Source organism: Vicugna pacos, chromosome 12 (assembly GCF_048564905.1).
Source record: "Vicugna pacos chromosome 12, VicPac4, whole genome shotgun sequence".
NCBI classification, from domain to species: Eukaryota; Metazoa; Chordata; class Mammalia; order Artiodactyla; family Camelidae; genus Vicugna; species Vicugna pacos.
In genome coordinates, this window is record NC_132998.1 from 55,670,738 (window position 1) to 55,683,188 (window position 12,451).

The following is a 12,451-nucleotide window of genomic DNA, read 5'->3' on the forward strand; positions in this document are numbered from 1 at the left end:
GTGGGCGCCGTGCGACGGGTCCACGGAGGGCCGCTCGCAGGGGCGGCATAGGGCTCCCAGGCCTGAGCTGGGCTTCTGTCGCGGGGACCGCCACCAGGAGCCTGGGCTCCGATCACTTTTCGGAGGGACTACTGACCTCGCCCTGCGGGAGGAAGAGGGGCGTCCGCCTCCAGGAGAGGGAAGGAGAGAGGAGCCAAGGCCCCGAGCAAAGTTCGCCTCCTTTGGGGGCCAGAGGGGGTGAAGTGGGAGGAGGAGCCAGTTTAAGACTAACTCGGAGTTGGGAAATCTTGAGACGGCGTTCAAGGCCCCCTCCCAGCAGCTGAGCTCCTCCTTCAGCTGTTGGCGTCGCCTCGAAGGGAGAAAGGAGCCGTCCCTCCGGGCGGGGAGAGCTGCATAGCTGCGGGCAGAGGAGGAGGCCGTGGCCGAGCCGGGCAGGCATCCCCCACCCGAGCGATCCCCTTTGGGGCGGGCGGAGCAGGTGGCATAGGCGGCCAAGATAGGTTCGCCCACCCGGGACACCCACATACGCACGCACCCGCAATCACTTCCAAAGGACCCGCCAGGATTCTTTAAGGACCCGGGGTCGCCCCTTCTGCCCTCTCCCCCCAGCCCCGGAGCCCCAGTCAGGGACCCCGGGATCGGACGTCCCCACGCCTCCGGGCACCTGGCTCAGCAGGAGGCCCCCGGGTCGGGGCAGGGCAGGGCCGGCGGCGGCGAGCCGGAGCCCGCCCGGCGCCCGGACCCCGCCAAGCCCTCGGAACCCACCCATGGGGCACCAGCTCCCCGTGTCCCCTCGCCCGGCCGCTCCCAGCCCGGCGCCCCGAGCTGCGCAGAGGAGGAGCCCGGCGCAGTGACCCAGGAGCCGCCGCAGACTCTGGAAGGCTCGGCGGCAGCCGGAGAGGCCGGCGGTTCCCCGCACCTCCAGGCTCTTCCAGGCATCCCTCCCAGTCGCGCCAGAGGTCCGGGCCGCCATTCCCAGGTAGGAGAGAGACACCCCAACAGAACTGGGGAGCTGAGTGAAGTGGGGAAGTCGGGAAGAAAGGTTTGAGCCTTGTCAGAGGAAGGGTGGGTGAAGCTTTACATGAGTAGGGAAAGTTAAACTCATTGAACGCCTACTGTGTGCCAGGATCATCCAGCCACTTCCCATATCTAGAGAAAATGGAATTAGTTGAGCACCTACTATGTGTCAGGCTGGGTGCTTATCTCAGGAAAGAAAGACTGACTGAGTTTCTACTATGTGCTCGATTTGATGCTAGAAGAGATCTGGAGTAACAGCCTGTTTGAAGGTAAGGAAACTGAGGCTCAGAGAGGAAGGGGTGCTTCCCTTCCCCAAACACGTTCACTTGCCTTCCTGAGCCAGCTGCAGCCTTCAAACCTGGAAGGGGATAGGGGGAGGGCTGGGCTGGGGCCAGTTGGTGGCCCCCAGCCTTGGTGAGAACCTCCTATGTGGAGAGAAGATTAAGGAATGCCTTCCTTGTCCAGGGTTCCTTTTTTTTCTGGGTTGGTGCAAGGAGTGAGTTTCCTGGGCGATTCCTTTCCCAAGAAGGGTCTCCTGTACTCAGCTGATCAGAGGCTCCCAAGCGCCTCTGCAAGGCTCTCTCTAACTGCTCTTACCCTTGCTCCCAGCCTTGGGAGGATGACAGTATTGTCCAGGACGTCGTGGGAGGTAGGAGGCTGGGCTGGGAAGGGGCAGCCTTCCTGAGGGGCTCCTGAGCCAGGCTTCCCCTGGCATCAGAGAGACAAGATGGGGTTCCCCCAAAGACCTCTGCCTGCGCTCCCTCCCCACCTGACTGCTCCAAGCAGCCCCTTGACTGGCCAGAGGAAGTGCCACAAAGAAAGGAACCTGCTTGCTGTGTGCCAGGAGCTGTGTTGGCCTCTTGGCTTCTCACTGAACTCTCAGGGCCACGCTGTGGGTGTGTTTCCACCATTTGCTGGATGACCAGACCCACTAGGCCCAGTCATTTGCCCAGGATTTCTGGGCTGGTGAGAGGCAGAGCTGGTCTGCTGGAAGCTGTTGCACACCTGCTTTCTACCAGCCTGAGGTGTCAGGGGTGGTGAGATGGGCTTTGCAAATCCCCCAGGACGCCCTCAGTGTGGGCATGGAGGCCAGTGAATCCATGTTTGTCCAGAGAGGCTGGGATATGCGCTGATGGAGGAGGCTTGGGGTGTGTGGGAGGGAGGGAGTAGGGCGGGAGGGTTTGGAGGTACCCACTAGGAAGGGGATGTGTCCAGACTCTCATCCTGCTGTCCTTGCCCCATCTTCTAGGCAGGCCCTGGGAGAGGGGTTCCACGGAGAAGAAGGGGATGAACCCACAGATGCGTTTGCTGGGAGCTGGCTGGGCAGGGTTTAGGGGAGTCCTGGGCAGGGTGCCTGCCCCCAGCTGTCTGTAGCAAGAGAAAAAGGGAATTAGAAAAGGCCTCTGGGGTCATTTCCCTGCCTGACGCCAGCTGAGGCTTCACTGAGTCAGACACTCTTTTGAAAAGGACTGATTTTGGCCAGAGGGTGGGTTTTTTATAAAGGTAAGAGCCCAGACTTTGGAGCCAATGGCCTGATTCTAATTCTAGCCCGGCCAGTCATCTGTGTGAACTGGGGCAAGTGACTCAGCCTCTCCCACCTCAGTGTCTCCATCGGTCCAGTGGGTCGATGGTGGTCGCCACTAGGTGCCCAGCAGGATGGAAGCCTGCCTGGCTGTGGCGACCATTCCCCCAGCATGGCTCCCACCCATCCCTGCTCCAGGCCATTCTGCCTCCCAGGTGCCCTTAGAATGACATTGGGGTGAGGTCAACAGAGAGTCACAGAACTTGCATTTGGGTACCCGTGCTGCTAGTGGTCCCCACTAACCACTCTCTGGGCCTCCAGGGGGGACTCTGTATTTTCAGAGGAAACATTGAACTCTGACTCTTGCCTGTTCCTCAGTGTGTAGGGTCAGCCTGGCCAAGGATGGAGAGAGGGGAGCGGGTGGGGGAGGAGGAAAAAGCTGTGCCCACAGCGCTGCCCAGGTGCCTCCTCCCGGGGAAGAGAAGGAAGAAGGATGTGGGGGGTGGGAGGTGGAGCCACAGAGGTGCTGTCATCTGATGTCCAGGTGTATGGGTGCTTCACACAGCCCCACGTGGCTGGCACCATGTGAAGGCTCTTCAGTCTTCTCTCAGAAAGGAAAGCCACAGGGTTTTTTTGTTTTGTTTTGTTTTGTTTTGTTTTGTTTTTTAAATCCTTCTTTGCTCCTTTCTGACTCCCAGCCTCCTCTCTCTGATTCCCTGCCTCCTCTCTCTGACTTCCTCAGGCCCACTCCATCGCTGATATTAGCACATCTGTACCAGGAGCCCTGGGCTAGAGGCTGGGGCAGGTGGTGATGGACACACTGTCCCTGGGGGCTGCTGACCCTTTTCACTCTGTGTGTAGCCAGAGGTGACCACTGGCAGAGTCAAGCTCCCTGCAGAGTGACTTGGGGAGGGGGCTGTCCTGGTGTGGGGCCTCTTTCCTTCCATCTCCATTGAAGGCCCAGGCTGGCTCACCCTGCCCCAGAAGGAGACTGAGATGGATTCACTGCAGTTGGCTGGCAGCCTCCTCTCCCTCCCCAAGGTGTGCTCAGGGCACCAAGACCTTCCTTAGTGCAGCCCCTGGGCCAGCTAGGCAGAGTAGGGGTGGACGGAGAAAGCCTCAGAAAGAGGCTTTGGATGTGCTCCCAAGACAGAGCTGTTTGATTCATTTATTCACAGATCACTTATTGAGCACCTGCTGTGTGCATGGCACTGATATCCTGTGGGAGAAATTCAGAGACAGCTTCAGGCATGAATTGAGTAGGAGATGTAGGGGTGGTGGGCTTAAGGTCATCATCCTGGCTCCCTTATTAACTAAGTGGGCCAGTCATGTAGACTTTTAAGTATCAGGGTCTGTTTTTGTGAAACAGGGAAGGGAACTGGCCCTTCATGGGGAGGCGGTGAGGAGACTCCATGGCGCAGGGCAGAATCCCGTCTTTGCTGGTTCCTGGCTGTATAACTAGGAGCAAGTTACGAAACTTCTCTGTGCTTCAATTTCCTCATCTATAAATTGGGGTAACCACCTACCTTCTGGGGTTACTGAGGAATGAAGCGGGTGAATGCATGTTCAGCACTTGGAGCACTCAGCATATATTAACCGCAGAATAAATGTCAGCCATTATTATTGTTCTAAGCTTAGCACAGTGCTTGGCACACTGTGGAGCTCGCTGAATGTTGATCGCTGTCATGGCTCCAGGCCTGGGTCGGCGGTGTGCTGAGCAGGCTTATTGTGTACGTCCCTTTGCAGTTCGTTCATTGAGAGCATACTGGTAGGTTCCTGTCGGCCGTGGTAGGATTCTTACGCCATGGAAATTGACAAGTGCTACCAATCAGAGGTTTTAAAAAGGGTGTTTTGAGAACCGATTTACTACATGGTGGCTCTCAGTCGGGCAAGGCAAGCGGACACAGGTGCCTGACTGCCATGAACAGGTCGGGTGCCAGAAATCTCCACCTCAAGTCTCCTAGCCATGGTGGACGTACACATTTATAATGCTGGAGAGTACCTTGGGGTAAATGAATGAAGCACTCTGGGCTACTGTACTGACCTGGGATATTCAGGGGTGGGGACCAGTCAGAGTGACCGTGTACAAACCTCAGTGCAAATTGAGAATAGATGCCTTCTCTGAGCAAATGAACTCCAAAAAGACAGTCTCCACTTTCCCACCCAGCTGGGGGCTTGTGCAGTGCCCAACCTGCACCACTGTGCATGGCAGCCTGCTGAGGACAGAGGAGATGGGCATTTCAGCAGGCCTGTACGCACTGTAGTGCCTCTTCTCTAGGGATGGGAGGGATTCCTGCTGGGTGGGATGGGAGGTAGAGAAGCCTGCAGAGACGAGGTGGCATTTGAGCCAGATCCTGACAAAGGAAAGAGGGTGTTCTGGGGGGGGGGGACTAGCCTGAGCTGAGGGGTGGAGGCAGGACTCAGCAGAGCGCAAACTCACTTGGGGTTCTGGGGGGATTCTGGCGGGTGCTGAGTTAGGAAAGGAGGGGGCTGGCTGGGCTGTGAATGGCCTGTGGATGGGCATGATGGACCCCCTGGAGGTTACTTATCTCTAATTAGGTTTCAGAGCTTGGATCTATTTCAGCCTTTCCCACAAGGCCAAGAGGCTCCCACAGAAAGTTCTGACTATGCCACATAAACTCTTGGAGCTGTGAGGGACCCGAGTCATTCATGGGTCATTTCTCTGACCCACATGCCCTAGTCTAGGCCTCTGGGTCTCCTGGAGGTGGGCAACCTCCCAGGGGCTGGGGGGCAAAAATCGCTGGGCAGCCCAGGCCCTGGGCATGGAGGATGTGGTCTGGACCTGCCTTTTCCTTCTTCCTGGGAAGGCTGAGAGGCCATGGTACCTGCGTGCTTAAAAAAAATGCTCTCTAGAGCCTTCCCCATGCTGTGTCCTGAAACCACAGGCTCCAGGGAAGTCAGAATTGCACAGGACAGATGGTCCAGGCAGAGAACAGATTCTTACAAGAGTTCACATCTTTGAGGTCTTGCCATGTGCTGAGCCCTTTACAACAGCCCCATGAGTTGAGTCCATTTTCTAGATGAGAAAAGTGTTTCCCAGGGAAGTTCCTTACCCAAGAGCAGTAGTGAGTTAGTGGTAAAGTGAGGATTCAAGCCCCAGCAGTCCTGTGCTAGAATAAATAAGCGGGTGGATGAACCCACGGGTGAGTGAGTGAGTAGGTGGATGAATGAAGGAGGAAAGAAACAAGAGAGGGATGAGCAGGCAGAACTCCAAGACCCTTAGAGAGACCCCAGTCCAGCATTCTCATTGTACACACAGAAAACTAAGACCAGACAGGAGGCCACAGGGGAGGCCAAGGCCTCCAGCCAGAGTGGCAGGCCCGGCCCCAGGCCTCCTGACGCCTGCTCCCTGCTCCCTGCCACAGCCCCGAGCCATGATGAAGACCTTGTCCAGTGGGAACTGCACGATCAGCGTGCCCGCCAAGAACTCGTACCGCATGGTGGTGCTGGGCGCCTCGCGGGTGGGCAAGAGCTCCATCGTGTCTCGCTTCCTCAATGGCCGCTTTGAGGACCAGTACACACCCACCATCGAGGACTTCCACCGGAAAGTCTACAATATCCGCGGCGACATGTACCAGCTGGACATCCTGGACACGTCTGGCAACCACCCCTTCCCCGCCATGCGCAGGCTGTCCATCCTCACAGGTGGGTGCCTGGGGTGGGCACGGGTGCTGAGGATGTGAGCGTGTGTGCTCGGCACTTTACAGTCGCCAGAACTCTTGTCTGTCTGAGATGAAGGTCACAGGGCTCCTTGCATCGTGAGGGTCAGAGAGGTGCTGCTGCTTACCAAGCAAAGGGTGGAGCCAAGGCCCAAACTCCATTCCGACTGACTCTGGATCGATTACTCATGGCTGCTCGAGCTGCCTTCCAGATCAGGGAACTGATACGACCTGCACTGGGGCTCTACCTCCCCAGGGAACACAGGGGCTGCCGCCTTCCTCTTGCGGGAGGTGACCCAGCAGAGCTCTGGGGCCCGTGGTCGGTCTACTGAGCTCAGACCCATTGACATTGCAGGCCTTTGCCACCTCTCAGAGAGGCAGAGGCAGTGGTCAGCCAAAGGGGCCAGTCGGGCCGCTGCTCATGCCAGGGACTCGGTCATAATCGCAGTAACGACCGTGGTGATAGCAAGCACTTATCCAGAACTGCGTACCTGGGCCCATTCTTCGGGCTTGGCATGTGTCTATTTAATCCTCACAGCTAACCTAAGAGATAGGTGTTTGTCTCCATTTTACAAGTGGGGAAACTGAAGCCCAGAGAGGTTGAGGTGCTCCAGGTGGTAACACAGCAGGTAAATGGCAGTCTGGCTCATGCTTTACCGCTGAGCTATCTGTAGCCTCTGAGCCCTGCTGGGAGTGGTGGGGAGGGAGAGCGAGGTTGTGGGAGGTTAAGGGGGCAGGGGGAGATGTGGGGCTGGGCAGGTTTGTGTGGTGGCTCAGAGGGCAGGCTCAGAAACCGGTCTGCCTGGGCCCAAATCCTGGTTCTGGTGCTTCCAGATTTTGTACCTCTGAGCAAGTGACTTGATCTCTTTGTGCCTCGCTGTTCTCATCTGTGAATTGGCATCATATTAGCACCCATCCCAAAGGTCTTTGTGAGCATTAAATGAGTGAAGATATGAAAAATGCTTGGTGAGCAGAAGGTATGTGCTCAATGAATATTGGCCTTTAGTTAAACCAGCATTCGTGCTGTGCCTGCCAAGGCACACAGAGCCCTTTCCTAAGCCACACCCCTCCCACTGCTGGGTGCCTGTGAAGGGAAGGAATGAGCAATTAACCCTCTAGCCATCATTAAAACAACTCTGCAGATCAAGATACTTCCGCACCAAGAAACCCCTGCCTTGTCCACCCCTCCCTCCACAGCCCCACCAAGACCCCTCCTGAAGTTCCCTGGGCAGATGGCTTCTTCTTCCAGGCTGCCCTTGCTGACCATCTGACCCCGATCACACCCCACGGTTTGGAGAGGGAGTGTGTGCATAGAAGGCACCCGGGGCTGACCTGGGTTCCAGTCCTGGCTTCACCACTTGGTGGCTTAGATGTGTGACTGCAGGTCTCAGTCTCTCCAGCTGCACAATGGGCATCACCTTGCTTCCCCCTAGGGCGGCTGTGAGGACTGACAGAAAGCACGTTGGGGGCATTTCCAGCACATGGTGGGTGTTGCAGGGATGTGAGCATTCCCTGCCTGGGGGAGGGGACTGGGTGCTCCCCAATGGAGATAAGGCTAACAGAGGGAGGGAGAGAGGAGCAGAGAGGAAACATGTGATTATTTCCAAAATTAAGTTTTAGTCACTCAAATAACACACAAACTCACCCTCCTTTAAATATATAGGTAAGGCTACAAGGCACCCCTGACCCATGCCCCCAACCCCAGGCTCCTGCCCCCTCCCCAGAGGTGGCCACCCCATCACTCTTCAAGACACCCCCCATGAACACATTGACATTCACATGTAAGTCCCCATAACAGAGAGTATTTCTGTCTCTTTTTCACGTGCACGTATCATCCCGGGCACATCTGTCTGCCGCTTGTCTTTTTCACTCACCACCTCGTGCCTTATTTTCCAGCCCGGTGCTGGTGCACAGCAGATTCGGAAAGTCATTAATTCTGCCTTCAGCTCTCCTTCCAGCTGCCAGCCGGGCGCCTCTGGAGCTTGGCACTGCAGCCTTGCATCTGAATATGTCAAGGCTGCCGAGTCCTCAGGGGCCCGGGATTAGCCTAACAGGACGGGTTTGGCAGCCCAAGCGGAACTGGTTGCCAGGCCGGCGCTGCCTTCCAAGTGCCTTTCTAAACAGCCCACACCATCTTCCATCCCTTCGCATCCTGCCCATTCGACCAGCTTCATGAAAACCCACTGTGCACCGGGACCGAGTCTCCCTCTGCTCCAGAGCACGCATTGGCTGGAACACGGTTCTGAATGTGGCCTGTGCTATTTTGGGGGGACAAATGGCATGCTCTGGGGGTGCAGAGGAAGGAGGCAACAGTGCTGCCAGAAGCTGGGATCGCTTGATTCTCCTCTTGAGAATTGGGGCCAGTCCCCGGCGCCTCTGAATCTCGGTTTCCTTGTCTGTAAAACAGGGATCTTGACATCTCCCCACGGGTTCTTAAAGGTTTAAGCCAAACTGCAGAAGGTGCTCTGAGCATGAGATTGTGATCACTGTAGTAAGATCGGAAAATTGGCTGTCTCTCACCCTTCTTGCCACCCCTGCCACCCCTGCCACCTCTGCATTGTCCCTGTTTCAGAGACCTACCCTGAGGGATGCAGGGCATCGTAGCAGGGGTAGTGTGGGCCTCGAAGGCTAGTCTTTACTCGTTCAGCCATGATTTATTCGAGAAACAGAGGGCAGCTGTGTGTGCCAGGCACCAGCCAGGTGAGGACAGAATCGGGTCCACGAGGCCTAACCACACCCGAGCTGTGTGATCTTGGGCTGGTTGCTCACCCTTTCTGAGCCTGTTTGCTCCTCTGCAACCTGAAGGCCATGAAATCTCCCTCACAGAGGTTTTGTGTGGATTCAGGAGAACCCCCACGGCCCTCAGAGGTGCTTGTTCTCATTATCCTTTTGAGACCCAAAATCACTGAGCACACGTCACTCTCCATTAGCTTGTTAAAGCTTCAAAATCATCCCACACGGGGCCGACAAGGAAACAGGTTTAGAGAAGGCCACGTGGCTAGTGAGTGGAGGAGGCAAGAGGTAAACCTAGGCCTGTCTGATACCAACTCTCTGAGTCCCTGCTGAGCCTCTGGGGCTATTTCCGGGCCTGGGGGTGTGCACTGAACAAGACGGCAAGTCCCTGCTCTCGTAGAAATTCTATTTATTATTATTCCAACACAGTCCACACACATTCATGAGTCCCTCACCCCATCTCCAGCCTGGCAGGGAAATGTGGGATGAATTACCTGTGTTTGAACCAGGCTGTGCCACGTATTGGCTCCGTGGCAAGGGATTGAACCCTCTGGGCCTCAGTTTCCTGCTCTGGAAAATGGGGAGACTCAGAATGGCTCCCCCATAGGGTGCCCATGAGGGTCAAGTCAGAGAGCGGGGAGAGGGGCGGGCAGGGGCCACCCGTGAACTCACCGCCTGGGGTTCCTCTCCCCGCAGGGGATGTCTTCATCCTGGTGTTCAGCCTGGATAACCGGGAGTCCTTCGACGAGGTCAAGCGTCTCCAGAAGCAGATCCTGGAGGTCAAGTCCTGCCTGAAGAACAAGACCAAGGAGGCGGCGGAGCTGCCCATGGTCATCTGCGGCAACAAGAATGACCACGGCGAGCTGTGCCGCCAGGTGCCCACCACCGAGGCCGAGCTGCTGGTGTCCGGCGATGAGAACTGCGCCTACTTCGAGGTGTCGGCCAAGAAGAACACCAACGTGGATGAGATGTTCTACGTGCTCTTCAGCATGGCCAAGCTGCCGCATGAGATGAGCCCCGCCCTGCACCGCAAGATCTCTGTGCAGTACGGGGACGCCTTCCACCCTAGGCCCTTCTGCATGCGCCGCGTCAAGGACATGGACGCCTATGGCATGGTCTCGCCCTTCGCCCGCCGCCCCAGCGTCAACAGTGACCTCAAATACATCAAGGCCAAGGTCCTCCGGGAGGGCCAGGCCCGCGAGCGGGACAAATGCACCGTCCAGTGAGCGGGAGGGATGCTGCAGTGGGACTTGGGCCGTGCCTTCTGGGAGGTGGCCCCAGATGCCCGCTGCCCGCATCCCCGCCACCATGTGATCCCAAAAGCAGTCGAGTTCCAACACCTTTGGCACAAGACTGGAGGACCCCAGCCTCTAACCTCCGTACACTCTCCTGCCTTCAACCACTTCCTTCTGATTCCTTCTTTCTGCTGTTCCCCCTTGGTTTCAGCTTCTCCACGGCAGGTGGATCTCTGCAGGGCGGGAGGCAAGGTTGGGAGACATCCAGATTCACACCAGGACCCAAGTCAGCGTGCGTATCCTTGCAACAAATGCTGATGCCAGAGGGGCCGAGACTCCTGCATCTGACGGAGACTCCTAGAGCATCACAGGATGAGAATAATACCCCGGGCCAGCTGGGAGAGGGCTCTGCTCTCCTGGTGTAAGACCCAGCTCAGTTTAGGTGGCAGCTGGGAGCACCCCCCCCCCAAATCCTGCAGCTCTTACCCTCTGACTCAGCTGTTTCTAGCCTCTGCCCCCTGAGTTGGCCTCCAGCTGTCCCAGACATTGAGTCAGGGTGCCTCTGTGTTTGAAGGGGGGCATGGCCACGTCACCTGGACCACATCCATCTCCTGGACTGCCTTCCTCAGCCTCCTCTCCCAGGTTCCTCTTGTCTGCTGGCTGTGCTTTGCTGTTGCAGCTGTTACGTCGTGTTCCCAGTAGAAATGGAAATCACTGTACTGTAAGAAGCCTAGTAACCCCCTTGTTGGCCAGGCCCCCACGCAGTTCAGAGTCACTGCCTCAACTGAGGACACTTTCCTCCCCTGCTCCCGGAGGGGTTCCTACAGCCTGTCTGCAGCTGGACACTGCCCTCCTCCCAGGCTTCACCGTTTATACTCACACAGGCCGGGCGGGCAGGCCGGGGCTGCTTCTCCTCTGGCCCGTGTGTCACAGAGGAGGTGGCTGAGACTCGGAGGGGAAAGCAACATGCCCCAGCCCCACTTCGCAGCTAGTTCAGGCCGGAGTTCCGCCCGGAACCAGGCTGTCCTCCATTGGGCTTGTTCCTGAAGCATTTATTGAGCACCTACTGGGTGCTGGGTCCACTGGGTGCTAGGAAACAAAGAGGGTGAGCAATGCACTTTACCCCTCAAAGCCAAGCCTCCCCGGCTCTGGCCTCTTTCCCTTCCCCTGCCTGGCCTCTGCCCACCCCTGCTGTCCCACTGCCTTCTACACACGCAGCTGTTGGGAGGCATGGATGAGCATCTGGGAGCCAGAGCTGAGCCCAGGAGAGGTAGAAGAGAAACGTTCCGGGTAGGTCAGAGATTGGGCTGTGCTGGGTACCAGGCATGGTGGGATTTGAACCCATGGACCAAAGGCTCTTGTCATCAGCTTTTAGCAAATATATTTTGTATTTTTAATCTGCTTAAAAATATTGAAGTTTTGGGCCCCAAGAAACCTTAGTAATTGGCTAGGGAATCTTTCCAAGGCCCAGAGAGGGTAAGTAACTTGCTCCAGGTCACACAGCAAGTCAATGAGTGGCAGAAGCAGGGCTAGGTCTGGGCATTCAGCACACACTCTGATGTGCCCCTCTCCTGATGCTGCCTCAGCCGCTGGGGACCTCAGGGATTTGAGGTGTCCTCTCCATAACCTTCTCCCTGGATCGGCCTCTGAGGGCTCCTCTGGATTCTGTGTACATTGTGCTCAAGCATATACATGTACACACACACGTGAACACAGATATACACATGCCCTGGCCGCAGGCTCTGCACACCCCATGCTCCCACCCTGGCCCCTACTGCTCAGGGCAGCTGCTCTGACCCTGCTTCTGTGCCCCCACCTGGCCCCAGCCTGAACCTTGTACCTTGGCCAGGACGGACGTGTGGCCTGGTCTCACCTGGTCACACCCCTGCTGCCCCATATCTCTGTGAATACTCTCAATTAAAGTGGGTTTGTTTCTAAGCCGTGTCGTTGACCATGTGTGTTTTCTGTATTTCCAAGAAAAGGTGTGGTTCTTCCCCCAACCAAAGCTGGCCTTGCCCTCCCCAGATTGCACCTGCCTGGTGCCCTCGCCTGCGTGTCCGCGCAGACTGAGTCAGCCTTCCAGGTTAAGTAAGTGGGGAAGGGGGAGGGAATAAAACCCCAAGATAGACTTTGTGCCCCTCTCCCGGCCCTGACCCTTCTGGGCCTCTGAGGGATGTGTGCTGAGTTGTCCGTGTGCCTCTGGAGAAGTGGCTGGGTCGGACTGGAGAGGCCCTCCCCTGTGGACTATCAGCCCTTTGGGGTCA

General features: G+C 57.0%; 1 protein-coding gene across 1 annotated transcript; it reads left to right on the forward strand.

Annotated features, from left to right (window-relative positions):
- The first annotated feature begins 505 nt into the window (after positions 1-505).
- On the forward strand, positions 506-12,125 carry RASD2 (RASD family member 2). Its single transcript, XM_072973428.1, has 3 exons — positions 506-979; positions 5,926-6,205; positions 9,649-12,125. Exons 2-3 carry the CDS (start codon positions 5,935-5,937, stop codon positions 10,176-10,178), a joined length of 801 nt encoding a protein of 266 aa, XP_072829529.1. The 5' UTR covers positions 506-979; positions 5,926-5,934; the 3' UTR covers positions 10,179-12,125.
- The last annotated feature ends 326 nt before the right edge of the window (positions 12,126-12,451 follow it).